The sequence below is a fragment of the Malus sylvestris genome, chromosome 4 (genome assembly GCF_916048215.2).
Source record: "Malus sylvestris chromosome 4, drMalSylv7.2, whole genome shotgun sequence".
NCBI lineage: Eukaryota > Viridiplantae > Streptophyta > Magnoliopsida > Rosales > Rosaceae > Malus > Malus sylvestris.
In genome coordinates, this window is record NC_062263.1 from 22,676,387 (window position 1) to 22,703,666 (window position 27,280).

The 27,280-nt window shown below is 38.4% G+C and overlaps 3 protein-coding genes across 7 annotated transcripts; 1 reads left to right on the plus strand and 2 right to left on the minus strand.

Annotated features, from left to right (window-relative positions):
• Positions 1–1,485: 1,485 nt before the first annotated feature.
• LOC126618528 (uncharacterized) lies at positions 1,486–5,094 on the plus strand. Its single transcript, XM_050286625.1, has 5 exons — positions 1,486–1,803; positions 2,506–2,545; positions 2,678–2,838; positions 2,925–3,677; positions 4,445–5,094. Exons 1-5 carry the CDS (start codon positions 1,600–1,602, stop codon positions 4,778–4,780), a joined length of 1,494 nt encoding a protein of 497 aa, XP_050142582.1. The 5' UTR covers positions 1,486–1,599; the 3' UTR covers positions 4,781–5,094.
• A 605-nt stretch (positions 5,095–5,699) lies between these two features.
• LOC126618526 (RNA polymerase II C-terminal domain phosphatase-like 2) lies at positions 5,700–12,766 on the minus strand. 4 transcript variants are annotated; one of them, XR_007621746.1, is made up of 11 exons: positions 12,317–12,766; positions 11,550–12,020; positions 9,816–10,958; positions 9,641–9,698; positions 8,655–8,788; positions 8,486–8,539; positions 7,919–8,015; positions 7,670–7,818; positions 7,440–7,592; positions 6,952–7,022; positions 6,409–6,486 (listed from the first exon to the last, which is right to left on the minus strand). XR_007621746.1 is itself a non-coding variant. In XM_050286624.1 (10 exons), exons 1-10 carry the CDS (start codon positions 12,584–12,586, stop codon positions 6,381–6,383), a joined length of 2,553 nt encoding a protein of 850 aa, XP_050142581.1. In that variant the 5' UTR covers positions 12,587–12,766; the 3' UTR covers positions 5,700–6,380. The 4 variants fall into 4 exon arrangements, 1 of the variants encoding a protein (XP_050142581.1); XR_007621747.1 differs by having other exon boundaries at positions 7,440–7,609; XM_050286624.1 differs by lacking the exon at positions 7,440–7,592 and having other exon boundaries at positions 5,700–6,486.
• A 3,444-nt stretch (positions 12,767–16,210) lies between these two features.
• Positions 16,211–20,121, minus strand: LOC126619993 (cold-responsive protein kinase 1). Of its 2 annotated transcripts, XM_050288450.1 has the most exons (8): positions 19,654–20,121; positions 19,352–19,527; positions 18,409–18,521; positions 18,030–18,240; positions 17,598–17,835; positions 17,132–17,282; positions 16,742–16,930; positions 16,211–16,655 (listed from the first exon to the last, which is right to left on the minus strand). In XM_050288450.1, the coding sequence occupies exons 2-8, from the start codon at positions 19,425–19,427 to the stop codon at positions 16,479–16,481; spliced, it is 1,155 nt and encodes a 384-aa protein (XP_050144407.1). In that variant the 5' UTR covers positions 19,428–19,527; positions 19,654–20,121; the 3' UTR covers positions 16,211–16,478. The 2 variants fall into 2 exon arrangements, with proteins under 2 accessions (XP_050144407.1, XP_050144408.1); XM_050288451.1 differs by having other exon boundaries at positions 19,352–20,121.
• Between the last annotated feature and the right edge of the window lie 7,159 nt (positions 20,122–27,280).

Consider the following 27,280-nt stretch of genomic DNA (forward strand, 5'->3'; position numbering starts at 1 on the left):
GTTATTATTCTAACAAGTTACTTTTTATAGATCGAGAGACGTAATTTGAACTTAGGATCTTTCTCAATATCGTAAAGAAAAGTACCACTAAAATAAGAGCTACTTGATGTTTTAACAACCTTCAACATCGGAAGAGAGAGTCGAACTTGCTATCGAAGTGGATCTAGATTTGCTACTTAGCGTAGCTTAGATGTGTTGGATAGAGGAATTAGCTTCCCACAACTAATTACATAATACTAGCGCCAACTTGCATTTACCTATATATAGGGTAGCAAGTGTAGAGTTTTATCGCAAACTATCTCGGTACAATGCACAATATTATAAAGATCTTCATCAAAAGGGCGACAAGACCATTGGCACATTACGGTTTCTTTCAACTAGCAAGTAATACCTCCCAATCACTGTCAATTTCTGCAACCAAGGCTTATTATGTCTTTCTTTCAACCAGCAAGTAACCAAAAAATCCACATTTTTTGTCATATGAAAGTTGGATTAATGCAATGAGTCGAATGACGTGCTAATCTCTCAATGGTAAAATATTCAATCCAACACTTGATAGGCATTAGACATTTTCCTTTTTTGTTACAACAATCAGACGGAGTCGACTGTGATCTACTCTACCTTTGATTCATCAGCCACAAATATTCACAAAGCTCCTCTAAAGAATGCAAACCTAATGACATGTTTATGAAACCGGAATGGAATAGGAAGAAACTGAATTGCACTTTTTGAAGCATTCATGTGCTTACCAACATTTTAGTAACAAATAAAAAAAGGTGGGATCCACTCAAAATCAAGAATTGAATTCCTAAATCTCTTAGAATTCGATCTCCTTCAAGAAGGTGGTATCCGGATTCCAAAGAGAAGCCTCTTTTAGGAATCAAAATTTTCTACCTGAACTATCCCTGCAACTTCTACCTTTCAGTCGAGTCAGCCGACTCCCTTGAACATTCACCAGCTCAATCTCATCCATCATCGATGGGTTTCAAAGCTGAAGTTTGTGAAGCAAAGGTTGTTGTTAGCAAAAATTAGATTTAGAACTTGTTTGGTGCACATCTAGCGAAGACCAGATATAAAACTCGTTCAATGTGCATCCAGCATTCCAAATTCAACCAAAATGTTTAAATTATTAGTAATGATAGATGAGTGAAAGTTACTAGTTACTGGTTCAGCTTAAACCTATTTAGGCACACCAACGTAACGTTTGCCACTTTTTTAGTGCTTACCATTTGACACTAAAACAATTTAAGGGTTGAGATTGTCCGATCTGAAAAAGCAGTCATCACGGAGTATATGATGCTCAAACAGTTAAAAAACAGTTGGTTGGGGTTGCAAAGCAAGATTCGATTCAATTCAACCCAAATTACCGATGACGTGTCCCCAAGCTACACGTGGCAACAGATCCGATCCTTTATCTCCCCACGGGGACCACACCGCTATATATACCACTAGAACTGGATTGCTCATTAGAAAAAAAGTGACAGAGACCCCCACTAGCAAACAACCCAATACTCTCTCTCTCTCTCTCTGGAAATCCAGAAAGCAACAAACTTTGAAGGCAACTCGGGAGGGTTGATTCAGTGAGTCAGTGACCGAGTCATGAGGACCCTGTCGAGTCCGAGTTCGAGGGTGGCGGCAGAGAAGAAGTGGGTCGGCGGAGAAAATGTCTTTCTCCACAAGCTTGAACCTTGCTTCCTCAGGCCAAAGAGAAGCAGCGAGAATTTCCGGTTCTTGAATTTGGTGTGTTTTCTGAAACAGAGCAAGCCCATCAGACCAGTCATTTGCCTCTCGTCAAAAACCCAGGTGGAATCTTTTTTTCGATTTTCTGAAAACTTTTCGTAATTTCAGTTATTTCATTTCTTTGTTTTTTGAAATTTTGATGAAATTCCCATTTTTGTTTTCTCTGTTTTAAAAAATTCTAGAATATGATGTTGTTCTTGCTTTTTTGTGATCATTCTTTTCTTTGGGTTGCCAAGAAAGTTTGGAATCGTGCTTTTTTGGGTTGGGAAAGTTTGGAATCTTGCTTTTTGGGGCTGGGGCTAGATTCTTATTTTTTGTTTTTGTTTTTTGTATGTTTATTTATTATGGAGTAGATTATTAATTGGCAGCTTTATGATGCATTGATTATATAATCATTTTATTTTTTTAATTTATTTTTAATCTTGTTCTTGAAGCATTTTGTATCAGAGAATCAATCATGCAGTGGAATCGGATGTACAATATATACATATACATATATATAGGTATCTATGTATATGTATATTATAATGTATATGTGTATATATATGTGTATGTATATATATTATATATACACAAAGCAAAATGATTGTCTAAGATTTATGATCAGTCTAATAATTTGTTTTCATTCTTTGGGAATGTTGCCATAATTTAAATATTTCTTTGAAGAAATTGTTTCCATATCAGAGAGTGTGAATGGTGATTAAGTAATTAGAGAATACCTTGCACTGAGATAATCAATCTGATTTCTGAGCACTCTCTTTGCAGACAGAATTGGAGGTTGCAGATTCTCAAATGCAGGAAGCATGTAAGTTCTTGCCTTTTCTTTTAAAATAATATATATATATATATATGTGTGTGTGTGTGTGTGTGTGTGTGTGTGTGTGTGTGTGTGTGTGTGTGGGCATATTAATCTTACTGACAATGCCATGTTGTGCAGATCATACAAAAACTATCCATGTGAAATTCCAGTTGCAGAAAGAGTGCTCGTTCGGTCAGGAGTTCCTCATTGTGGGGGATGATCCTATGTTCGGTTTGTGGGATCCTGCAAGCGCAATACCAATGAACTGGTCAGATGGGAATGTGTGGACTGTTGAGATGGTGAGTGAAATCTACTAACAAGTGCAATTTTTTTGTTAGGTGGATACCGGATTTGTAGTTTAATGTAAGTCTTTGTGTTTGATTAGGATATACCAGTTGGGAAATCGATTCAGTTCAAGTTCATACTAAAAGAAAGCACAGGGAATATCTCGTGGCAGCCTGGCCCTGATCGGATTTTCCAGACCTGGGAAACTAAGAATGCGATCACTGTTTGTGAAGACTGGGCAGATGCTGAGCTTCAGAAAATAATAGAGGAAGATCATGTTTCAGATGAAGGCGATGGTTCCAATGTTAATGCAGATATGTTGATTGTGGATGAGAACCTGACACAGCCGAATGATGAACTGGCCTTCAATATAACCAATGAACCTACGATCACCAGTAGTAACACTGATCCGGCAGAGAAGCCATTAGTGGAACCATGGAAGGAACAAATTGGTGCCAGAAATGGTTCTCCTTCACAAGAGAATGTGACCCCTAAATGGCCAAATGCATACGTGGAACCATATGAGGAACAATTTGCTGCAAGAGCTGCAGTGCTTAATGAAGAGAGAGTTATTTTTCCGAGTGAGGATTGTGCAGCCATCTCAAGTAAGGAGTTGTTGGTGGCAGACAACATTTTCGGAAATAATGGTGGAGCTGCAACAGTAATGAACCTTTCAAGCACTCAAATCGAGGGAAGTCTAATTAACTACGAAGAAGGTCCTGTTCTGGTACCTGGGCTGACTCCTTCACCAGCTGTTCCAACTGAAGAAGTGAACAAAGAGGGCATCGACAAACAGATGTCTTTTGATGGTTCGGTTGGAGCCTTTGAAGCTAAGGATCGTAATATGCCAGAGGTAACTGCTTGATGAGAGTGACGTATCTTTTATCTTTTTCTGTTTCTTCTTGTACTGCATTTACCTCATCCCTGAAATAACAATCCATTCCTTTTCCGTAAAACTGCAAGTTGTCCAGGGCTATAGGAGAGATTCTTTACTACTAGGTAGTTTTTGGTTTCATCTTGTATGTTGTTGGAATCTATGTTTTCCTTGAAGAGAAGTTCATGATGATGATGTATGGCAAGGCAATTATTTAATTTCATCGAAATTGAGCAATTGTCTATAAATTCTCATGAAGAAAAGTTCATGTTTTATCTTACAATCATTAACCAACAAAGTAGACCATCTTCGCACAATATCATTGCAGTGTAATTAACGTTGTAAATATAAATCCCGGGCCAAGTATTCTCCTATTGCAAATCGAAACTGCGCTGTCTGATTCAAATTGAAACTATTAACACTCTGGAATATGACACCGAATTCTCTATCAAGCATTTCGTTTATATATTTTGTTTCTGCTGGCAATTCATGAGCATTTCCATATGGTCAACTATTCATATGTAGAGGGACCCTATTCCTAAAAACATATGAAAGATTTCATATAATCATAATTATGATCAAAGTTAGACTGCCGATCATGATGAATATTTTTCGTAGCCATGCGTAAGGCGATGTATTGTTGCCGAACAGCAGTATTTGATATAGATGTTCTTCTCCCTTGATTATGCTATTATTGATGTTCTCCTTTCTGTTATCTTTTCATGCCCTCAAACAATTGGATTCAGCTAGAAGAGAAGCAAGAACAGTACAGTGACCTACCTCAAGAAGTAACAAATGTAATGATCAACGCTAATGAGGGGAATTTTGACGATGAAATCAAGCAAACGCCTCACCCTGCAAATAAGGAAGAACAGTTCCACTCAGAGCCAGTCAATGATAAGGTCTTGTGCAGTGACCAACCTCAAGTGGAAACAGCTGCCGCAATCAATGATAACGAAGAGAATTCTGCTAAAAAGGAGGAACAGTCTGACTCAGAGCCAATCAACGAGGTCTTTCAGAATGATATGCAATGGGGTCGTAAGATGCTGCAGAACCTTCTGTCTAACTTCAGATTGCTATAGCATGCACATTGCCGATAACCTGGGAAGAAATTTAGGGAATTCATTTGAGCCCGTAACTCTCCTGCTTTGTTGCTGATGTTTTCTGGTAGCCTACAAAGAGTAGAGAGAGGCAATCTTATAAGCAAACTGTTATATGTGCATATGATATGAACATAGTTGCTGAGAGAGTATTGCCACTTTCCTGTGCTGTAAGAGTACTCAGGTTTTTGTTTCTTTTAGTTTGTCATGTAAGAATTTGTACCGGATACAAAGTTCTGTAAAGCTTCCTCACAATGCTGATTTTGGTAAGGATTTGGTACCTTCTTAGATTCGAATATCATGAATGGCAGATTCAATACCACATTAAGTTGTCCATTGTGTGATTTAACCGAACTTTCCCTTCCATTAGTGTAAAAATATCGACGTACTCCAAAAAAAAAAAAAAAACCTCTTTTTCCAACCATCAATATTCCTAAACTGTTAGTGAATCAATTTAAATACTTTCCAAAAATTTAAAATTAGAACTGAAAATAAAAAAACCACCCCAACCAACTACTCACTCAACTCCAACACCACCCAACACCTTCTGCTTATGACGGCCTTGACGTATCATTTTTCCCGTGTGGACTTTCTACGTAGGATTGTAAAAGGTGAGTTTTCTGAAATGGATGGCTGAGCTCTTTTCTTTTCTTCTTATTTTTTATTTTAATTTTTCAGTTGACAACTTCTTCCAATTTGAAGAAAGCCATGTGTTCTCTTTGCGTTTTTAATTTTTCTTTTTCTTTTTCTGTTTCACCATATCCTAACATATTTTTGGGGCAAATGACTCCCACTTTTCTTTTCTTTTTCTTCACCCCTCGTTCATTTCTAACACCTGGATTGAATAAATCAACAAAAGATCAAATAATAGAAATGAAACATATGGGGTGTGCGAAAATCATTTCCAGACTCAAAAATAAGGTCGATATTTAATTTACTTCTCCAGCGATCAGGGACAGAGCTAGAGCTTCTTACATACTCGGAATCTGTTTGTATCTAACATACAGCCGATTACAAAGATAAAAAGATTTTAAAAGGAAGCAAACACAATGCCATTATTTATCGACTTTGACGGGATAACAAATTTGTTACACGTCTTGGGAACAAGATGGGTCTCAAATTTCAGTTTCCATGCTCAAAATCTTATGATCAACCACATTTACGTAAAATATTTGGAGGAAGAAAATGTATGTTGTATTCGAATATGGCAATCCCCAACCTCAAGATTCACGACGATGTATGCAAGCAAGAAAAGAAGGAGCAAGATGAAAAGAAATATAGCCCACCTTTCCACCAACAAAACTTACACATACGCCTCAAGAAATATAGCCCTGGCAATATTGAAACCAGCATTCCGAAAGGGGAAAAGATATTCTGAATGTACAAGATGCCAGAGTCGTGCGCCTCAAAACGCCAATCTTTTCAATTTTACTTGTTCCCTTGTTTTCCAAATCTTCAAGCTAGTGCTAAAATTGGGAGGCTGGGAAGAGATGGAGGCACTGAACCTCTTCGAGACCTCCGTTTCGTTTGTGAGGAGAGGAAGAATGTGCTAGCAGGAGCCTTGATTGAAACGACTTCGGTCTCAAAGTTTGTCTGTAACCCCATTCTTCTGTTGCCGTGAAAATGATAAACTTCGTGAACCATGCAGTATTTCTTCCTTGGATCGTTTTGCAACAGACTCTATCAATCTGCAAAAGGACGGTGGTAATGAAAAATTTTGGGGTACAAGGATTTGTGAAATAAGAGCAATGAACTCATAGATCGTTTTATTATTCAAGAAAGTTCCATGAGAATATCGGGGCCTTTTATTCTAGATCCCAGGCAGTGTCTGACCATCATCTTGTCCTATTCATCAATCTTACAGATACACAATTTGCGTATAGGCTAGAAGTTTGCTTTGTTTGCCTTCTAGCTTACAGCAGCGGCAAGCGGGGAAAAAAAAACAACCTCATTGAATGCTTCATAATGGACCATGAAGACATCCAATAAACAAGCAGAAAGAAGCAGCCAAAAATCAACATTAACCATAACTTGGCCGTACTCTGTCCAGCCAAGAACCCTTGAGGATTCCAGAATTAGCCCAGAAAATAACAAAGGAACTCAGTTTCGGACATGTCTCGACTCAAACAGGGTGAAAAGAAGCGTAATGTTACCTTGGGGAACTGGCACGCTTTAGAACTTGCTGACTCACCGTAAAAGTACTCCCAGGTTCAACTTCAACAGCCTGTATATTTCGCATTGAAACACAGGAATTTAATCAGGAAATTCAACATAGTCAAAAAGTTTACACGCTAGATTGAGGTCTCCTGTTTTCTATTCCTCCAGAAAAGGAAGAAACTTTGGGTTCAGAAGCTTCCCTTTCACTGGAGGAAAAAGGAGATGGTTTCCACAATGCACAAGTTAGATCCAGCACACACATTGGGAAGAAAAATGAATCTGTGAGAAGTTTAAAACGAGTCTATGTGAAGTTTAACATTCAACTAGAAGTGATAATGGTGATGAGGATGTCTAAAAACCTATTGATTGAGGTACGGAATAATTGTTCATTCAAACCAAAAAGAGAAAAGAACATAGCTAAATCACGCACATTGGAATACTTGGATAACGGGTAGAAATGAGGGACTGACAACCAAGCCCATACCTTTCAAAACAGGAATTGATGGAGCCAATAAGGCAGCAGTAGCAGACATTGAAGCCAGCTCAATCCGCTTTCAGTGTTTTAGCCATCACATCTTTGTCAGATGCAAAATTCAAAATGGGAGTGGTTCTCCTTTCAGTGTCTTGCCCACATACCCTTTATCCAAGCATCACCTATGTTTTTAAACATTGAAAATCAAATCAACTAATGAAAGCATCATCAATTATCCCCACCTCAGAAGTGCTTTCTGTAGGCAATCCATCCCTTAGTAGCTCAGCCGATCCTGGACCAACCATGTCCAATAGAAATCCGTTTTCGTTTCCTTCATCTAAATCTCTGTCCACGACACCAGTATGAGGTGCAAGATATGCAGCATATTTATCTGCCATCCCACACACAAAATATATTCAACACATGCGAACAAAAACATCTCAAAGTATTGCAAGGAAAAAAGAAACTTGTGGTTTTAAGAATAACATTACCAGCCAAGCTGTGAAGGGCATTCTCAGCAGCCTGTTGTTGAGCATCCTTCCTCGTCCTACCCGTTCCAAAACCTATCTTCTCTCCAGTGAAAAGAACCTTTAAAACAAAGTTAACAATTAGCACATTAGAGTCCAAAACTGATAAAAGATCGCTCCTCAAATCAAAATTAAAACATAAATACAAAATGTATAAACAAACAAATTGAAAAGGAAGCAAAGTCTTGAATTTTTCTCCAAGTTTTCTCTTTTCGTTCTACCAAACTAAAAAACATTTTTTTTATGACTCTGTATTATTGATTTGACATTTTTTTCTGACTCTGTATTATTGATTTGTTCTGCTAAAGAAAGAAATATGACAAATCAGGGTCAGCTTATGTTAGGAAACACCACACCCTAAGACAACATTTTAGTTTTACAATATCTATTGTTTATATAACTAAATCATTTCACAACAACTTCATGCATTTAACGCATGTAAATAATAAGTACAACAGCCGTGATGTAAATAAGTGGTAAAAACTACCAAAGTACAAAGGGAAAAAAAGTATAGAAGGAAAGTTCACTGACCTCAACAGAAAACTGCAAATCATTGCTGGTGCTTAAAACAGACCTGAACTCAATCTGAGCAACGGGCAACATCGTGATAAACTCCGTTAGGAAAAATAAGAAGAGAGAAGAGAGAGATGGGACGGAATGGGGCACTGCGTTGGGGAGATAAAACTAAAGCTATTTGTACCTTTGAACTGCACCTCCGTCCAATTTCCTGCAGCACTCCAATAGATAAAGGGGATGGCAGCAGGGTCACTTTACCAGATTCTATTTGAGATTCTCTATTCATAGAAGATGCTTGATTCTGGGATACACCAGCCTCTGCACGAAAAAACTAGGTTATAAAACTATAGGTATCACTCATAAAAAGAACCATACTATTAATCCTAAAGGAAGATTATAACTTAAAACCATACAAAGGCGAATGATAATCCTATTCCCATCCTCCAAGTTGTGAGGTTGGATAACAGGCTAAAATTAAAACGAAAGGAGAGAAAGATAAAGATGAGAGGAAGGCTCATTAGGCACAAAGCATAAAATTTTCAGTCTCAAAACCAACACAACAATAATCTATACTAAAATGGAAGGACAGTAGCCTCGGACTCTCGATTTCTTCTTAATATCTCAAAAACATTCCTCATATAAACTTCAAAATTAAAAAGTATAATGATGATTAGGCAGCAAGCATTTCAGAAAAGAAAACCTTTCAAACCGCTTGAGAGAACAAGGACACATCAAAAGGAAACTTAACAATCTATATCTAAGATTTTCCAAGGTCCAAGGAAAACGTCTCGCATCTATGTTTAAAATTTGTAAATATATGGATTAATGCATTGACCACTCAAATCCAACACATCATTCAATGGATCTTACAAATCCATATGATGCTTTCCATTTGTTTGACAATCTCTTCTCAGGTTACTTAACTTGTGCATGAAAAAGAGGACATAAGAAGACTTATTTGCACAGAGTGTACCATGATACTTTGACTGCCAGCTATAGTGTTATTCTATAATATCATCAAGGTGACATGACCCAAAATACAATACAAAGCCCAGCAACCTACTATTCAAAAGATGATGGCTAGGAAGTGAAAGATACATTCTAATGAATTCATCCAATTCATTCCAGTTCGACATGTAGGTTTCTATACCAGGCGATAAAGTAAATTACCTGAAGGCTGACTTGGAAAAGGAAGATTCTGTTTTTGCAAATCACGCCCAGAAGATACCTGCAAATAGAGAAAATTTTGGTCACTGAGACATTTCTGGAATTCTTATAGTAACACCTTAATTCAAATTGTCAAAACAAGTGACTCCGAAAGAAATTTAACAAATTCTGGACATACCTCTTCCCTCTTCAAATCGGATTTGTGTGAGAGCAAACCAGTGGGTGTAGAACCTGGTGTGGCAGGACCAAAAGGATTCTGGTAAACTGACTTTTCAGGTTTTGAAACACCAGGCTGTTGAACAAGCTCAGAAGTGTGATTACTCAAATGTCCCCTGTTGTTGTCATCATCAACCAACCATCCTCCTTGTGCATTTATTGAGGATGCTGGCAGTTGTCCAGGCACTTTAGATAAAAGAGGGGGCTCAGCAGAGCTTTGACTCCTTATATCTAGACCAGGATTTGTACCAAGGAGTCCTCTCCTCATTTCATGGTCACGATCAGAAAAGCTATCACGTCTAACAGGAAGTCCAAGCAGACCAGGTTTCTGAGAAGGTATGACCGGCCTCAAAGATGTCGTACCAGCAGCATTGGGAAGAATTGCAGCCAGTGCTTGAGAGTTGTCAGATCTTGACTCAGCATGATTTTTCACAGAATGAACCACCGACTCCACACCACCCTTATCATCAGATTGGTTTAATCTTCGTTCCACTTCGACACCATTCATTCCTTCACTAATGGGAGCATTAGCATTTCCATTTGGTGCAAAACCAGCATCCTCGGACATCAAGTAATTGCTCACATCAGGAGCAGGAGGCAAATTTACCACCTCATCTTCATAAAAAACTCCAGAAATTCTTCGCAACAAAATTTCATCAAACTCTTTGAAAAAACAACCTCTGACATTGCATGCAACATTTCTTGCTACACAGAGGACTGGAACTGCACTAGCTGTCTCTGCTTGAGGAGCATAATATGGGCTGAAAGCTGGAACAACATGGACTCGAGGTTGATCCTTATCTTCCCAGACATTGGAACGGTCATCAATAACCATTGCCATCTTTGGATGGCACACTCCTTGTTGGAAGACATTCAGTAAAGATTTCTTGGAGCCTGATTTAACACAAACAACACGGTCCAGAAGTTGCTTTGAGCCTATTAAGTGTGACCCTGGGTCAAGAAGCCTCCACATTTCTAAGGCATAATCTCTTTCAGCCATAGTACAGACGTAAACTTCAAACCTCTTGCGTCCTTTTGCAGTTAAATAACTTCTCAAATCTTCCCATGCAGGTCGTAACCGCACAAGCACACTGGTATCACGAATCTGCATTAAACAACAATATTGTATTGTAGTCTTTTGCACACTTGCATGAGAATATAGCTATATTTGCAGCTACTATGACGAGATTGACTTATCAGTTATCACTCATTCTACTTTTTTGTAAGATGACAGTTGTTTTACTAAATAACTTCTAAAAGCTTCCTGACTAATCAAACTGCCACATGAATTTTGGATAACTCAAGGGAACATATCGCACAGATGGGTGAATGTATCAATGGATCTAAAAGTTAACAAACATATGTTGATCAAAAAAGCACTGCAATGTTTGGAAAACCTACCGAGGTCTAGCCAAATGAAAAAAAAATCTAAATTTCTGCAAACAACATTAGGCTACACTCCTAGCATGCAACTAAATTATCTCTGCCTAAAGAACACACTACGTAGTTTCATAAATTTTACATTAGGATGGTGTTGTTCTCAAGTCCTAGTAATGAATGATATTACAACATATTGTCTCAATGCACTCATTCATTATCTTCAATAACAGCATTTAGGGTATTGAATTCCTATAAAACAAAAGGGAAACAAACAAATAAAACATACAGAAAAAAATAAACATGACTAGAGGATCACCTCGGGATTGATGCGAGTGAGCACAATGTTCTTCTCTGGCAATCTAATGATAGGCCGAATCATTTTTTCATGGTTATCAGACAGTGGAGGAACCTCCTCCAGTTGAACTTTATACAACTTTCCATTATCCATCACACAATCGTTATCTATATACTGCTTCAACAGCCACCTCTCGTCCATGTACCGCTTCATTTCAGCAGACATTCCAGCTATTCGCACCCCATCACTCTCCCGTCCAATCCAACTTCGTAAAGCCTCGATCCTATCCTCAAAAGACTTCATGGTGTTGGCAACAATCAACGTCTCATCGAGATCAAACACAATTGAGAGAACCCTCAGATTCAGCATTCCTAGAGAAGCACTGTACAGACCAACAGGAACCGCATAGCACCAAAAGCACGGAAATTTCTTCTGCTTACTCGGCATGGCTACCAAGTGAATCTCCTCATCCCCTACCAACACAATCGCCGTCTGCTTAAGACAATGAATCACCTTATTAGTACACTCCGCCTAATTAACTCGAAAAACAAAAAAACAAAAAAAAACAAAATCTGGATCACATTCTTGATTTAACCACGATACTAACTGAGCTAACTTTACTAGGTCAGTTAACTAACCGTTTATCCAATCAAATTACCTCCAAAAACTTCAGATTAAAATTTATGTGCTGCCGGTACATTTTCTTGGGAGCCAAACAGAAAGCTCAATCTAAACAATCTATATAAACAAATGCAAACATCGAAAAATGGAAGCAATTGAGTGGGAACCTTGAACTCGTAGAAGCAAGACGCGTGGAGATTGATCAAATGCGGCTGTTCGACAGGGGAGGCCGATTCGAGTTTGCATCGAACAGAAAACGAGGAAATCGTCTGGAGAATTGAGAGCGGAGGACACCTCTCGCTTTGCTGCGAAATCCGGTGGATTCGAATCTCATCGTTCGGGAACCGGAAATTCCCGTCCGTCACCGGAATAGCGTCCAGCTCTCCCAAACGCAGCTCGCCATGGTAGACCACGGACTTGAACCCTAAACGGCTCATTAATTTAGATCAAATTTGAGAGGGAAAGCGCGAAGAATTTGAGGTCAAATCGTAAATGTTGAAAAGATCAGGGGGGTTTCTGTGAAAAATTGGGAAGTAATTCTCCAGTTTTGCTATCCGCTCCTCCTTTCTCTCTCACTCCTCTCAGACCTCTTCGCTCTCTCTCTCTCTCTCTCTCTCTTCTCTGCCTTCGGTTTCAAACAATGAGACTCGCCGGGTATTTATATGCCCAAGGGGGCAGTTATGTGTCCGAAATTACCATTATATCCATTCAGCCCGGAAGTCCGTTGATTTCGGATGGCCGCCTCTGGACCGTTTGATCAAAGGTAGGATTTTGGACTTTTGCGCACCCTTTAGTTTTTTTTTTTTTTTTTCTTTAATAAGGAGAGACAATTGACACAATTATCTATCATTTTTTAGAGCCGGATGACTCACAAATGTATTTCAGCATTTTCTTAACCAGAGTCAAGTAGACTCACTAGTTTGGGTCTTGAACCCGAAATCTCCTTGTCCTTTTATATTTTAAGAGCCGAAATTCGCGCCCTTACAATTGGATCACTTGTTGTGGTTTACGAATCTTTTAGTTCAAGATGCATAAAGTTGTAAGGTATTATATTTTAATTTTTTTTGGGTTTAATTCTTTTTTATATTTTATTTTTAATCCATGGGAATAATTTAATCTTTATCAGCTAATCAACGGAAACCAGGCTGAATTTTGTTGTTAATTAACCGTGGTCTAAAAATTTAATCTTAGTAATGTTGGACTATTTGTAATTTTATATGAGGTCCATTGGGCTTTATTTAAATGGGCCACTAAAAATTGCTTGCAGTAACTTGGCCCTCAAAATCCAATTAGAAAACCCAAATAGCATCTGACAACTCAATTTATTGAATGGAAAAAACCAAAAAACCAATTATGCAACAGTGTTCAAAAGCTTTTATTTCATAAATAAGAAGTTGTTAGCTTAGTTGGGCTAGTTTGGTATTGTTGTATTTTTTGAAAAAAAAAAAAAAAAAACTGTTTTTGTTGTATAATGAGAATAAACAGTTGTAAAATAAAGTTGTTGAGTGCTTGGTAAACTTTTTTTTTGTAAAAGTGCTTTTAACAAAAAAAAATGTCTAAGTGTTTGATAAACTTTTATATAAATTGTTGTGAATATGTAAAATGACTAAAAATAATATGGAATTTAATGTGATATTAATAATTGTGGCAAAGAATAATACAGGGGCAATCATTGTAATTTTGTAATATATGTGGAGATATATTTGTCATTTGATAATTCCATTATATGAGCACTGATTACTATGCTTTGAAAAAAAAAAAACACTTTTTTTCAGAAGCATGATAAAACCTGCCCTAATTTTTTATGATTTTCTACTGTCACTTAAAACAATTTTTTTAAAAGTACTCTTTTTTTTTATTTTACCAAACAAATTTTATGTTCCAAATTTGTTAATAAGCTTCTTTTTTAAAAAGCACCACAATCCAAAATCAACCCTTAACTAAAAACACCTCTTATATTTGAGGTTCTAAGTTCGATTTCTCCTCCTTACTATTATTTGTATTAAATTTTTTTGAGTTTTTATAAATAAAAAAAATAGTTCAACCTCTTCAAGCTAGCCCCTGTAATTGAAAATCGTTCAATATAGTCCTTGAAAATGAGTGTCTCAAATTAACGTGGTTCTTCTGTCACAATTCTGTCAAATATTTTATTATGTGTTGATGTGACACATAATCAGATTCCATAAGTCTAATTAAATATTACTATGTGAAATTAAAATATTTAAATAAAAAAGATGTATAATTAGGCAACGCACGACACCACACTGATAAGACAAACATGGTTTAGCATAAACCTAAATCTCGAACGAAGGATGTGAGGGTCGAATCACGCATGCGGATTTCGCCCACTTAATTCACTTAATGGCGAACACTAATCAATCTAGAGAAATGTTGAACAAAGAAAAAATGTTCGTGAGAACTGTTGCCACATAAGCCAAAAATGATGTACTTTGTCTTAAGTTACCCGACTGTAAATTGGCTCGAAACAGTTTGAACTTGTACCGGTTTCTACTTGTGTTTGGCTCATCGAAGCTCGACTCATGAAAGAACCAAGCCAAGCATAGTTCAGCTTGATTAAAAAATAAGTCAGACTTGGGCGTTAGTATGTTTGCCTTGTAAAACTTGTGAACAACTCGAAATTTTTCATGAGACAGGTCAAGGTAAGCTTGAGCTTGGCTTGGTCATTCAAGCTCGACAACTCTTGAGAAGTATGTATCTAGAGTCCCAAGTCTAACTCAATTAACAAAGGGGTGTGATATCCATACACCCCATTTTACTTCTCACACATTTTTTAATTTCAACCGTCGGATCAGATGAATTGAAGAAGATTAACGAACAAAAATTATCAAGGGGTGTGTGAGAAGTAAAATGGAATGTGTGGATAGCACACTCCTTAACAAAACAAAGAATAGCCATTTAATATTACGATCTGGCTACGGTCTAATGATATTTTTCTTCACTTGAAATGAGAAATCTTAGGTTCAAATTTATAGAATGGTGAGTTCACAACTAATTTATTCCACCCGCTTACCGTAAATATATTGTTGTAATAAGAAAACCTAGAAATGATACTTTGATGGGGGTTCTTCCTCGTGGAACCAAGTACAAATAGGACTTCATGGTTGTCGCTCAAAGAAGCCCAAACCATACAAGAAGATGAGTAAAAATCAGCAACCGCTTGCATACTATAAGCTTTGTTACTCATTTTATACTAACAAATAAAAGGAAAAATGTGAAGCAGCCAGAGGCGGATCCACATAGGGACCAGGGAGGTCCCAGGACCTCTCGGCGATCCTAAAATGCTGCTATAATTTTTCCGGGGGACCCCTCGACGAGAACACAAGGTCTATGTTGTAGGTTGCAATAGAGAAGAAGACAACGGGGGTTGCGGGGGAGAAGAAAGAAAACAGGGTTTTTTAAAAAGTTGGTCCAAAACGTAGTGTTTTGGCCTTTTTTTTGTTGTTGTTAAAAGCTAATGAGACAAATGGTGCCGTTTGTCAATTGTCCATGATTCCATACGTCTAGCCCCACATGGGCCATCTTTCCAGAGAGTCCCTTTCCTTTTCCCGTTCCGTTCCTCTGCTTTTCCCCCCTAATCCCCATCTTTCTTATATTCACCCAAAACCCTAAATTTCTAATCCCACCCAATCCCGTATTATAATTACATTACTTCAATATCATACCTCCACTTGTTTCAATTCTCCAAGCCACCACTATTTGGTTCAAAATTCAATTAAGTTTTTTGGTATTCTAATCTAATCTCAATTAAATTATATTAGATATTGGTGGAGATTTTTAGTCTATTATTGATATGATTGTTGATATGTTTTATGTTTGTATACTCATTTTATAATTGAAATTTAGATGGAATTTTTGTTTATTGGTTGATTGGTATTTGTTTTGTGTTTTTGGTTAAATGTGTAGTTTAGAAATAAGAAATATGGAAAGATTTTTCAAGCCAAAGCCAATAGCACCATTTACTTGTTCGGATAGTTCGAGCTCAAGACAACATGAGTGTGACATTGATTTTAATAATCTTGAGAGAGACCCGGGAAAAAGAATTCGAATGAAGGACTATCCTTCTAATATTCAAGATGAGATCCAAAAAGCATATTTGCAAATGGGACCTTGTAGGCCTACAAAGTATGAGTTCCCATACACTTTGAATGAAATGTATTATATTTAACTTTTCAATGTTATTTTTATTTATAAATTTTTTTGACCTCTATTATTGGGACCCCCGAGTTTAAAATCCTGGATCCGTCACTGAAAGCAGCCGGGAACTTTAGCAACGTTCCAGCAAACAGTTGAACGATACCGTGCAAATGATCATCTCGGAAGTATTTGTGTTTCAGGATCGTCAAAGATCAACGAGCTGGTGGAAGTTATATCAGGGTTTGCAGTTGATTTCTTGCGTGACTGAGATGATGACGATGTCTCCTCCAACGAACTGGTACCGCCAAATTTTCCAGGTGCATGCATCCTCGGCCTTGGTTTTGTTAGTGCCTTCTCATGTTTCAATCGGAAGAGGACGTTTATTAACGATTGAAAAGCATAACATCATCATTCAGCACCTGGGAAATCATAAGTACCTTCTCGTTTAGGTGGACCTCTTTGGAAAGCATTTCCACAACTTGCGTCATTGTTGGTCTCTGTTGCGCAGTGGCTTGAGTACAAAACAGCGCAACCTTGATGAAGCGCATAACCTCGGCCTCTGGATATGCAGTCAATTCTGGATCAACAAGTTCCAGGAGCCTTTCTTCTTCTCTTAGTTTCCATACCTGAAAAAGCATTTATACGATTGTCAAGGTACTCGGAATATACCTCTTGTAAGTATGTTTTACATTAAGATGAATGCACGCAGAACATCCTGTTAACGACCATTGCATCAAAACATGAAAAGGGTTTCTATGATTCATTGCCTAAGAATTTTGTACTTTGTCTGAGCACAATGTAAAAATTTATACATAACAGAAGCATACCCATTCGACGAGAACCAGCAGTTGCTCCCCAAAGGCTACCTTACTACTACTTCTGCCACTAATTATCTCAAGCAAGAGCACCCCAAAGCTGTACACATCTGCTTTCTTCGTAAGTTGTCCCAAAAGCGCATATTCTGGGGCGAGATATCCCCTGCAGAAGCAGAACATTATTGTTGTTAGTGCACAAAACATTAGTAGGAACATCTATATTATATCAGTTGCTAATGGCTATTGGTTCCTACTCTCCTACGCAGTATGCACTACAAGATTATTGACTAAATTTCTGGCAGATTAAGAGCAACTATGTACTTCGTAGCCCTGATACTGAATTGAACTTGAAGTTACTACTCGATCATATTGGTTATTCATTTTAAGGAGGAAACCTCCAACACACCACATTCAAAAACTAATTTCTGAACTACATAGCTGGGTTGCAGTTAAATTAAATGTTATAAGAAATTCTTACTCCGTTCCAGCTACTCTAGTACTAAGATGAGTGACATTATCAGGAAAAAGTTTTGCCAGCCCAAAATCTCCAATTTTAGGACGAAAATTTGCATCAAGAAGTATATTGCTAGCCTTGATATCTCTGTGGACAATTTGCTGTTCAGCTTCCTCGTGAAGGAATGCAAGACCGGTAGCTGTACCAAGGCAAATCGAAACTCTCGTTGGCCAATCTAGAAAAACATATTTACTTCTCGAACCTGGAAAGATAGTTGTTGCATATTAGCATATACAGAATGTTTGACAGATTAGAATAAAAGGGAAAAACGATGAGATAAACGGCTCAACTAAGCGGGTTAAAAATCATGTCAATCCCCCCGCGGGTGGGTGAAAAATTAACTTTAGAAAATGAAATCTGAGGTAAAACATAGAACTTAAATATTCCAATAATTACCAAGCAAAGATCTAGAAAGACTGTTGTTCTCCAGATATTCATATACCAATATCCGATGGTTGTCCTCCACACAGCAACCAAGGAGCTCAACAAGGTTTGGATGTCGTATACGCGATATCACATTAATCTCTGTCAAAAATTCATTTGCTCCTTGTCTAGATTCTGCGGAAAGACATTTGATCGCAACTTGGGCATCATCTCTTAGAACTCCCTGATGTGATAAATGATATTAAAGTATCAGAAATAAAGAAACCGTATAGTAGTCAATCTTGAACCTTTAGACCTAGGATTAACAAACTTTCATTTTTAAGTGCTTCAATGCTGGCCATCATGAAGAAATTTAGACCTACTACACAAATAAAAGCTTCATTGACCTCACCCTATAGACAACTCCATAACCTCCTCCACCTATCCTGCTCGATGGATGAAAGTTCCTAGTAGCTGATCTCAGAGAATTATACGAGAAAAGCCTTACGTTGTTGTTGATAATCCCTAATTTCCATACATACAGACATAAAAACCCTTGTGAGATCAATTTATCCAGTTCAGAAATAATATAAGAAAACTTGTAATAGCATGTATGTATCCGACAGCATAATCTAAGCCTAACACGGTAATCTGCAAACACATTTTTCGGTCTTTCTTTTCCGCTTCATATGTGTGATTTCTAAATTCATTAGTTGAACAGATGGTCAAAGTGGTGGAAGTAGAAATAAATAAATAAATAAATAAATAACAAGGTCTTGGAGAAATTAAAGACATAAGACATATACGAATCTGCATAATTTTACTGTTCTAGCTTGCTATGAAAATTCAATTTATCAGGGAAAGAAAATGGAACTTGGACACAACCATTTACCATGGTGGTGATATACAAACACGACACTACCATTCGTCATGGTGATGAAATGCAGACACAACACAACCAATTAATTTACGCTACAGCAGCAGCAATAGGAATCATTGTACTCGGGGAGCTTGCGTTCTGCTAGATTTGAGAACTCTCATTTCTTACATACAACACAATAGATGTTTCACAAGCTCAGAACCTGAGCTACATTGCGGCCGTTGCCCACAAAAATTTTAACCCTTGTACACCCACTGAAAAGGTACAAAGGTGCAAACTAAAGCTCTAACAGAACCCTTTTGCATCCACTCGAAAAAAACCTGGACTTTGGTTCTGAAATTCAATAATCGAAACGATAATTATGCTACAAGCAACTTACAGAAGGGAAACACACAAAAATGGAAAGTATTTACTATTTTACTGCTTTTACCATATAAAGAGTTCATTTGCTAATTAATTACTAACAAATCCTTACCTTGCTCCTGGAATGAAGACGAGGAAGCTCTCTCTTCTTTACGCCATTTCAGCACAGAGAAGCAACCACAAACCATTGCAGCACACAATTTAGTTGCCCTAAAACCCTAACACCATATCTCCTTAAACCCTAATCTGAAAATCACAGAATCAAGCTCCAAAATCCAGCACAACCCACTAAGCAAAAACACAAAGAACCAAAATTAAAGTCAAGAACTTTTTGTTCTACAAAATGAAAATTGAAAAAGCAAAAGCTGGGAACTTTGAAATAAAGCAGATCACTGCGGAATCTGGAACCCTAACCAGAATTGGGAACCTCTGGAATTCTTCTTCTGCAACAGGAAAAAGCCAGAAAAGCGCTTTTGCTTTTCTGGGCCAGTTGGGTTTTTAAGCAAAAACAAAAACCCAAATGGCATAGAAACAGGGAAGGCAGATGAAAGGTGGGAAATTAATAGTGGAGGATTAAATTGAAAACCCATGTTACCCATGAACAAAGGTATTAGAAATAAGAAGTGGGAAACCTGATAAATTTTGAAGGGTCAAAAGTCTGCTATTTACAGAAACCAGTGAACGGCTTCTGATGGTGACATTGTTTTTCTTTGGTTTAATTTCTAACCCAAGTTGCAAGAGAAGGGAAAGATTAATCAAAATTAAGGTTGGGGTTTTGGCGGAGAGGGACATAGCGGGAGTGATCCAAGTAAGTCAAAGTTGAAGATTTGGGCGTTTATCCTCCGTAATTCTTTAGGCCTTTTCTGGTGCTGGTAGGTAATCGGTCACACACGAACTGCTGTAGTTTCAAACTCACCTACACCAAGTTTTGTATAAAAGAAATTTTTTTAGTTGTTTCTTTCTTCATACGCGGAAACCATTTTCCTCTCTTGAACCCCCACAATAGTTTTTTTAGAAAAACTAATGAAAATTGTTTGAAAATTTTGAGTTTTAACGATAATGACAGAATAAAGGGTAAAATGAATAGTATCAAAATTGACATTTTAGTGTAAAAATATGATTTTTCTTTAAAGCGAACAGTACCGAAAGTTTTTTTGTTAAAATTTCCTAGTTTTTTTAGTGTACCCGAAGACCATCACGTAATATTAATTTTCAACGCATGACAAATGTTTCGAGTACACATAATTTCTCATATCCCACGTCAATAAGCAAACCTAAAATTAGCATACACCAGATAGGACAGTTGGCAAAACTGAAGTTATAAAAAAAAGGGTCATTTTGGAGTTGATTGAGAATCGAACTTAAGTTAACAAGTGGACGTTGTCAACCCACCTCTTTATTCTTAATCTGTTTATATTAAAAGTATACACGCAAAATTAACATTTCTTAATTTATATTAAAAGTAGACGCAAAATTGACATTCTCTAATGTAAATATGATTTCATAGTATGAGTTTTCTTTTCTTTGCTGGACTATGATTGAACACACAACACATCCATTTTCTTTGTTTGTAAAAGTTTAGGAGGAGATTGGTTACTCTCACCATTAACGTCAGGGTATACCCACAATCTCGAGCAAGAATAATTTATGTGTGGCACCTAACTATCGGTTGTCACCTGTATGAATTTATATAGGAATTTACAGATCGCACACCAATAAAAATTATTATCAGTGAAACTCGAACTTTGATACGATCGATGACACACAAAACAAGAACCTTACCAATCATTTGTTACTATTAGACAATTTTCTCCTTTGGTTTTTGTTTATACCATATTTAGGGCCTCCGTATTTAGACATCATATAAATACTGGGGGGACTCAAATGTAATTATGTAATAAAGGAAGGGGCAAATATGTAATTAGGGGAGGAGCCCTTATTCTATAAAAGGGCCTCCTCACCCTCACAAACCCTAAGTGACTCCTAGCTAGAGCAAAGCTCTCACACTCTCTCCCTCACTTCTCAGAGAAATACAATACAATCAGTGTGGACGTAGCCCAAACCTTGGGGTGAACCACGATAACTCTTGTGTCATTTACATTTCATGCAGATTCACGGTCGGATTTACGTTGTTCCAAGACCTCCGGTTTTGTGCATCAACATTTGGCGCCGTATGTGGGAAACGATACAAAAAACTATGTCGGTCCTCTTTCATTTTTTCACCTCCACCAGGAATCTGCAAAAATCCAACAACAACCAAAAGCTTTTTCAGAAAAAACCCAGAAACAAAAAGATCCAAATCTCGCGCTCTCATTTCTCTCTGATAGATATCGCATCCATCAGGTGTCATTACTTCTCTCTCTCCAAATTCCAAGCCCCGATTTAATTTCCAAAAATTTTGGTAATCTCTTCGTATCTTTCAATTGAAGAGATGGCTGTTTCGATGGTCTCAGCCGTGAGTGGCTGTAATGTTTCGCCTTCGAGACCAAACGCTTCACGAAAGCCCAGTTTGTCAGCCGCCTCGCACGCTCCATGGAAGCTGAACTTGATCTCTCTTCTTTCTCTTGGTATCTCACTCTTAGATCTCCATTTCTGAGTTTCGAAAACGCAGCTGCTCTCCCGACATTGGGTACCTTTCTCCACCTGCTCTCAGACAACCCAGCTGCTCTCCCGTTGCAGCCGTTGATCCGCGACCCAGATCCGGATCGACGAGTTCTTCGACTTCTCATCCGCCAGGCGCTGGGCACACCAGAGGTCGACTAGCGACTCCATTGCCTTCTTAGAGTCCCCGCTGATACTTGACGAGGAATGCCAGAACCCCACCGCCACTATGATGCATCATCACGGATCGACCAACAACCTCGACTTCGGCAAGCTAGACGACGAGCAGCTTATGTCCATGTTCTTCGACGACGATGACCTTCGTGGTTCGAAGGGTTCTGGATCTGCAGAAGAGTGTAAAAGATGGAAAAACCGACGGAGGTGCAGGACCATGTCAGGTCGGTGGGCCGGATCCGCTCCACGTATATCGAGCATGATAGAGCGCCGGAAGAGGATGATGTCAGGAAAGATTGGATCTTGGAGAGGTCGGCGGATAGGCTCTGGTGATTTCCCTATGAGTTCCACGTAGATCGGGTTATCGGATCAGATCCAGTGATGACTTCGGTAGAGTTCCAGAGGCAATTGCAAAGGCTACAAATCGGGGAACAAGATCAGCAAGCTATGTACAGGAGAAAAAACGACGACAATCTCGTCGGAGGCTATACCAGCACCGGCGATTATTACGTACAGAAGATGCCGGAGAAGGCTCCTCCGGTGACGACGGCCCCGCCAGCTGGCTACTGGCCAGAGAAGCAGGTTACAAGTGGGGGGTTTTCGAGGACGAGAGCTCCGGAACAGCCTATGTACATGTTTACATCTGCTATGGAACAGCCGATGGTGCGACAGGTAACCGGGCCACCGGGCCATCGGGTCAAGGGTATTACCAAATGCCGCAGCGAATGGGGTCTGAGATTTACTGGGAACAGCCGCCGACGACGTCTCTCAAGGAGGAGCAGGAAGCCCTAGCCCAGCGCACAAGGAACATCAAGCGGGATCTCTTGTTTCCAGTTTCCAGTTTCCCATAACCTCCATCATTTTTCCAGTTTCCTTTTTCCTCATCTCTCTCTTCTCCCACTTGCCTTCCCTGAACCTTTAACTTCTGAGAATCTGACCTGATTGGCTGCTCCAGATTATGTTCTCTGTGGACCGGTCCAATCCTGGTCGATTTCTTCACAGATCAACAACTCATAGTCATAAATCCTGAATATGAATACTTGTTTAAACTTACTTGTTTAAACTTTTGCTGATCGGTGACTCTGGGGTTGGAAAGCTTCATTGATGTCTTGGTCCTCATTTTTTTTCAGCTGGGTAATTGTCTTTTTCAGCCGGGTAAATGTCTTGGTCCTCATCGATTCCGTCGCTGCTGTCCTTATCGAGTCAGGAGGGGTAATCTGCTGTGGACGACCTTATCTCCCAAGTTCCGTGGGCAACACATCATAACTTCCTGCTCACATTGTCGTTAAAATGCCAGCTTTATCACTGACAATGAGTCAAGGAAACATTTTTAAGTGGAGAAAGAAAGAAGGAGATAAGATAGAAGTGGGTGATATAATATGTGAGATAGAGATAGACAAAGCAACCATTGAATATGAATTTCTTAAAGAGGGGTGCATGCAAGCACATGTGGGTTGATGACCTCCAAAGAAAGTGGTCGCGGGGCTCATAAGTGATGACCTCCAAAGATGCTCTTTACAAATGGACATCAGCGCAGAGATAGAGACAGAGAGATGTGTGGTGGAAAAGAGAAAGCAAAAACAAAAGCAGAAAGAAAAAGTGAGGAATAAACACCCCACCAAAATGATGTGATTTATTTTTCTTACTTTAAAGTGATGTAATTTATTTTTCTTATCTCTCGGAGACATCTGTATAAACCCCATCAGAGGGTAATAACGCCAAAAAAAAAAAAAAAAAAAAAAAGGCAAAGCCCAAAATAAATGGGCTAGCATGTTGTGGAGGGCGAAGGCCCATAAGCCCAAAATAGCACCAACCAGGTGATCAAAAGTACGCCCAGCACTACAAAAAATTATTCGGCACCCCGCCGCTATTACCACCAACCAGATGACCAAAAGTACGCCCAGTACTCCACAATTTTTCGGCAACCCGCCACTATTACCACCAACTAGGTGATGAGATGTACAACTCGTACTCTAATTTGGCAACTAGCCATTCATGCCACTAACCAGGTGATGAAATTTACAACCCGTACTCTCCTTCATGCCATCAACCAGGTGATCAAAAGTACGCCTAGTACTCCAAATTATACATGAACACTACTCATGTCATTTATACATAAACATTCATGAGCATCACTCATGACAATCATACATAAACATTCATGACCATCATTCATGTCAACATTCATGAGCATCACTCATGTTAACATTCATGAGCATCACTCATGACAACATCCATGAGCATCACTCATGTCAATCAACATAAACATTCATGAGCATTACTCATGTCAAATAGCTTCAAAAGCTTCATTTACAAAAGCTCCAGCTTCGAAAGCTTCATTTACAGAGCTCTAGCTTCAAAGCTTCACTTGCAAAGCTTCACATACAAAGTTTTAGTGCAGGGTATACAAATACCACGAACAACTGCCACTTCGGCCCATACATGGATTCAATTTGAAGTATCCAGCCAACATACTCTATTAACCGAAGACTTGGGGGACTACATTATGTACCATATATTGGGCCTTAACTGGACCTCATGAAAAATACTTGGGGGACTTAGCCCATTATTTATGTATTAAGGAGCGAGCCCTTATTTTATAAAAGGGACTCCCTCACCGTCATTAGAGAGCAATGTCGCCAGCTAAGCAACCGACTCACCGTAAGCATCACTCCTAGCCCATCACTTATGTATTGAGGAGCGAGCCCTTATTTTATAAAAGGGACTCCCTCACCTTCATTAGAGAGCAACGCCGCCAACTGAGTAACCGTCTCACCGCTAGCATCACTCCTAGTCCATCATTCATGTATTGATGAGCGAGCCCTTATTCTATAAAAGGGACTCCCTCACCATCATTAGAGAGCATCGCCGAGCAACTGCCTAGCTACGAGCATCGACTTGAGCCCATCATTTTTATATTGAGGAGCGAGCCTTTATTCTATAAAATGGACTCCCTCACTTCCAACGCCACAAGCCGAGCCAACCAAGGCAACATAAGCCACAAGCAGAACAGCCTCGCAACATGTGCTACTTCTGGTTGAGCATCATTTCGGATTGGGCACCACCACATACCGAGTATCAGTCATAGACAACATCTAGTTACTTCGGCCCACACATGGACTGAATTTCAAGTCTCCAGCCAAAAGACTCTCTTGACTGAAGACTTGGGGGACTACTGTTTATACCATATTTAGGGCCTCCGTATTTTGACCTCGTATAAATACTCGGGGGACTCAAATGTAATTATGTAATAAAGGAAGGGGCAAATATGTAATTAGGGGAGGAGCCCTTATTCTATAAAAGAGCCTCCTCACCCTCACAAACCCTAAGTGACTCCTAGCTAGAGCAAAGCTCTCACACTCTCTCCCTCACTTCTCAGAGAAATACAATACAATCAGTGTGGACGTAGCCCAAACCTTGGGGTGAACCACGATAACTCTTGTGTCATTTACATTTCATGCAGATTCACGGTCGGATTTACGTTGTTCCAAGACCTCCGATTTTGTGCATCAACAGTTTTCTTCTTATTCTTTGCCCTAACGCCCATTCGGGACAAGTTGGACGAGGAATTCCCAATTCTTACATGGATGAGACCGTTGAGCCAACCCTTGTTAGAATTGAATTAGTCTAATCGAACCAACCACAGTCCACACCTTTCATTTCCCCTATGCATCATACTTTTGACAAAACCCAAAGGTTTTTTTCTTTTTTCCTTCTTTTTTTTTAGTCGTCGTCAAACGATAGATTTTTAACTCGGTTAACAACATCAAGTGTTATAATAACAATCATCAAAATTCAATTTAACCGTTGCACGAGCCGTAGGGCCGGTTACTACGATCAGAATTTTACTTCTTTTCTTTTCAATGTACACCAACTTTTAGTCGGTTATGATTAATAAATTACACAACGCATACATCTTTAATTTAAAGACTAATTACCTGACCAGTCCTTGGAAAGGGATTAGTTGAACTAACACATTTCGCACATCTGTTGTATAAGAAGGCCCACATCTCAAAGTCTTTAACGATGGAGATTAACTGCTTAAAAACCATAACTTTTTAACGTGTATCCTATGAAAGTAATAATGTTTTTGAGTCCCCACATTACATGTTCTAGATACATGATGCACGGGTGAGCAATTCTTTTTTATTAATTCAAGCATTTTTCTAAGAAGACTCCTTCAAAGTAAGACTCTCAATGAATTATCTGTCATTTCACAATTTAATATCAATTCCTATACCAATATTATAAAAATATTGTGCTTTGACAGAAAACGTACAAAAAATCTTACGTCTGAAAGAGTTTCATTGGCATTTCTGCTTTTCAAAATATCTGTAAATAGGTTGGGTATTCTTTCCAGGACTAGTGGAGTCTGCACTTCTGAAGCAAAAAGAAAAGATTGAAGTTTGAACGTTTTCTTCCTTTTTGCTAATTCTTACTTTATTACTGAGTGGGTTCGATGAGGAAGCACTAGTGGAAGAACACGCAGAAAATGTTGTATATAATATATATGCAAAGGGATCTCCATTTGTTTTAAAAAATGGGGATTAGGTGTGTGTGAAACTCACTTCACATCGAACTTTAACGATCTAAATCATCTATTTTGTAAGTCTCGATTCATAGATTATCATTACAATAATTTAATTCAATCCGAAACCATTTATCTATTTAATTATCAAAATAAAATTTCATTATTTTTTATATAACAAAGTATTCGTTAATTTATTTGAACTCAATTAGATATCTTAAACATTTTCGATTTGGCTAATATCTTGCAAGGATGATCTATGAGGTGCAATTTAAAAAATAGACGGTTCAGATCATTAAAGTTCAATATGGTGTGAACCCTACAACTAATCCCATTTTTATAAAAAAATTTAAAAAAATAAAAAATGGAATCCCTTCCCTTAAAGGTTCCCTATATAGGAAAAGGATTCTCGTTGGATCTTTTTTCTCTGGATCACAAAAATCTCTTGATCGTGACCGTTCATCGTATATCGTACGTGTTGACAATTGACTGGACATCTATTCATTCAGTTGGAGCATATGAACACTTGTTCGATTGTCAAACGTTTGTATTTTTGTCTCTCTCCGCAATGTATACAGTTGACAATTGACAGGGACATCTATTCATTCATGTGGAGCATACTTGAACACTTGTTCGATTGTCAAACGTTTGTATTTTTGACTCTCTCCGCAATCCGAATTGACTTGGTGTCTCTCGTTTTCATTTGGTTGTCTAATGTCAAGATGCATGATTAAGCAG

Coding starts and splice junctions, on each gene's coding strand:
- LOC126618528 (XM_050286625.1), top strand. CDS start 1,600: ATGAGGACCCTGTCGAGTCCGAGTTCGAGGGTGGCGGCAGAGAAGAAG. Junction 1,804..2,505: donor GCCTCTCGTCAAAAACCCAG/GTGGAATCTTTT, acceptor CTCTCTTTGCAG/ACAGAATTGGAGGTTGCAGA. Junction 3,678..4,444: donor AGGATCGTAATATGCCAGAG/GTAACTGCTTGA, acceptor AATTGGATTCAG/CTAGAAGAGAAGCAAGAACA.
- LOC126618526 (XM_050286624.1), bottom strand. CDS start 12,586: ATGAGCCGTTTAGGGTTCAAGTCCGTGGTCTACCATGGCGAGCTGCGT. Junction 8,540..8,654: donor GACGGAGGTGCAGTTCAAAG/GTACAAATAGCT, acceptor CCCGTTGCTCAG/ATTGAGTTCAGGTCTGTTTT. Junction 8,016..8,485: donor ATTTGCAGTTTTCTGTTGAG/GTCAGTGAACTT, acceptor TTTGTTTTAAAG/GTTCTTTTCACTGGAGAGAA.
- LOC126619993 (XM_050288450.1), bottom strand. CDS start 19,427: ATGGTTTGTGGTTGCTTCTCTGTGCTGAAATGGCGTAAAGAAGAGAGA. Junction 18,522..19,351: donor GTCTTCATTCCAGGAGCAAG/GTAAGGATTTGT, acceptor TATGGAAATTAG/GGATTATCAACAACAACGTA. Junction 17,283..17,597: donor ACTAGAGTAGCTGGAACGGA/GTAAGAATTTCT, acceptor CTGCTTCTGCAG/GGGATATCTCGCCCCAGAAT.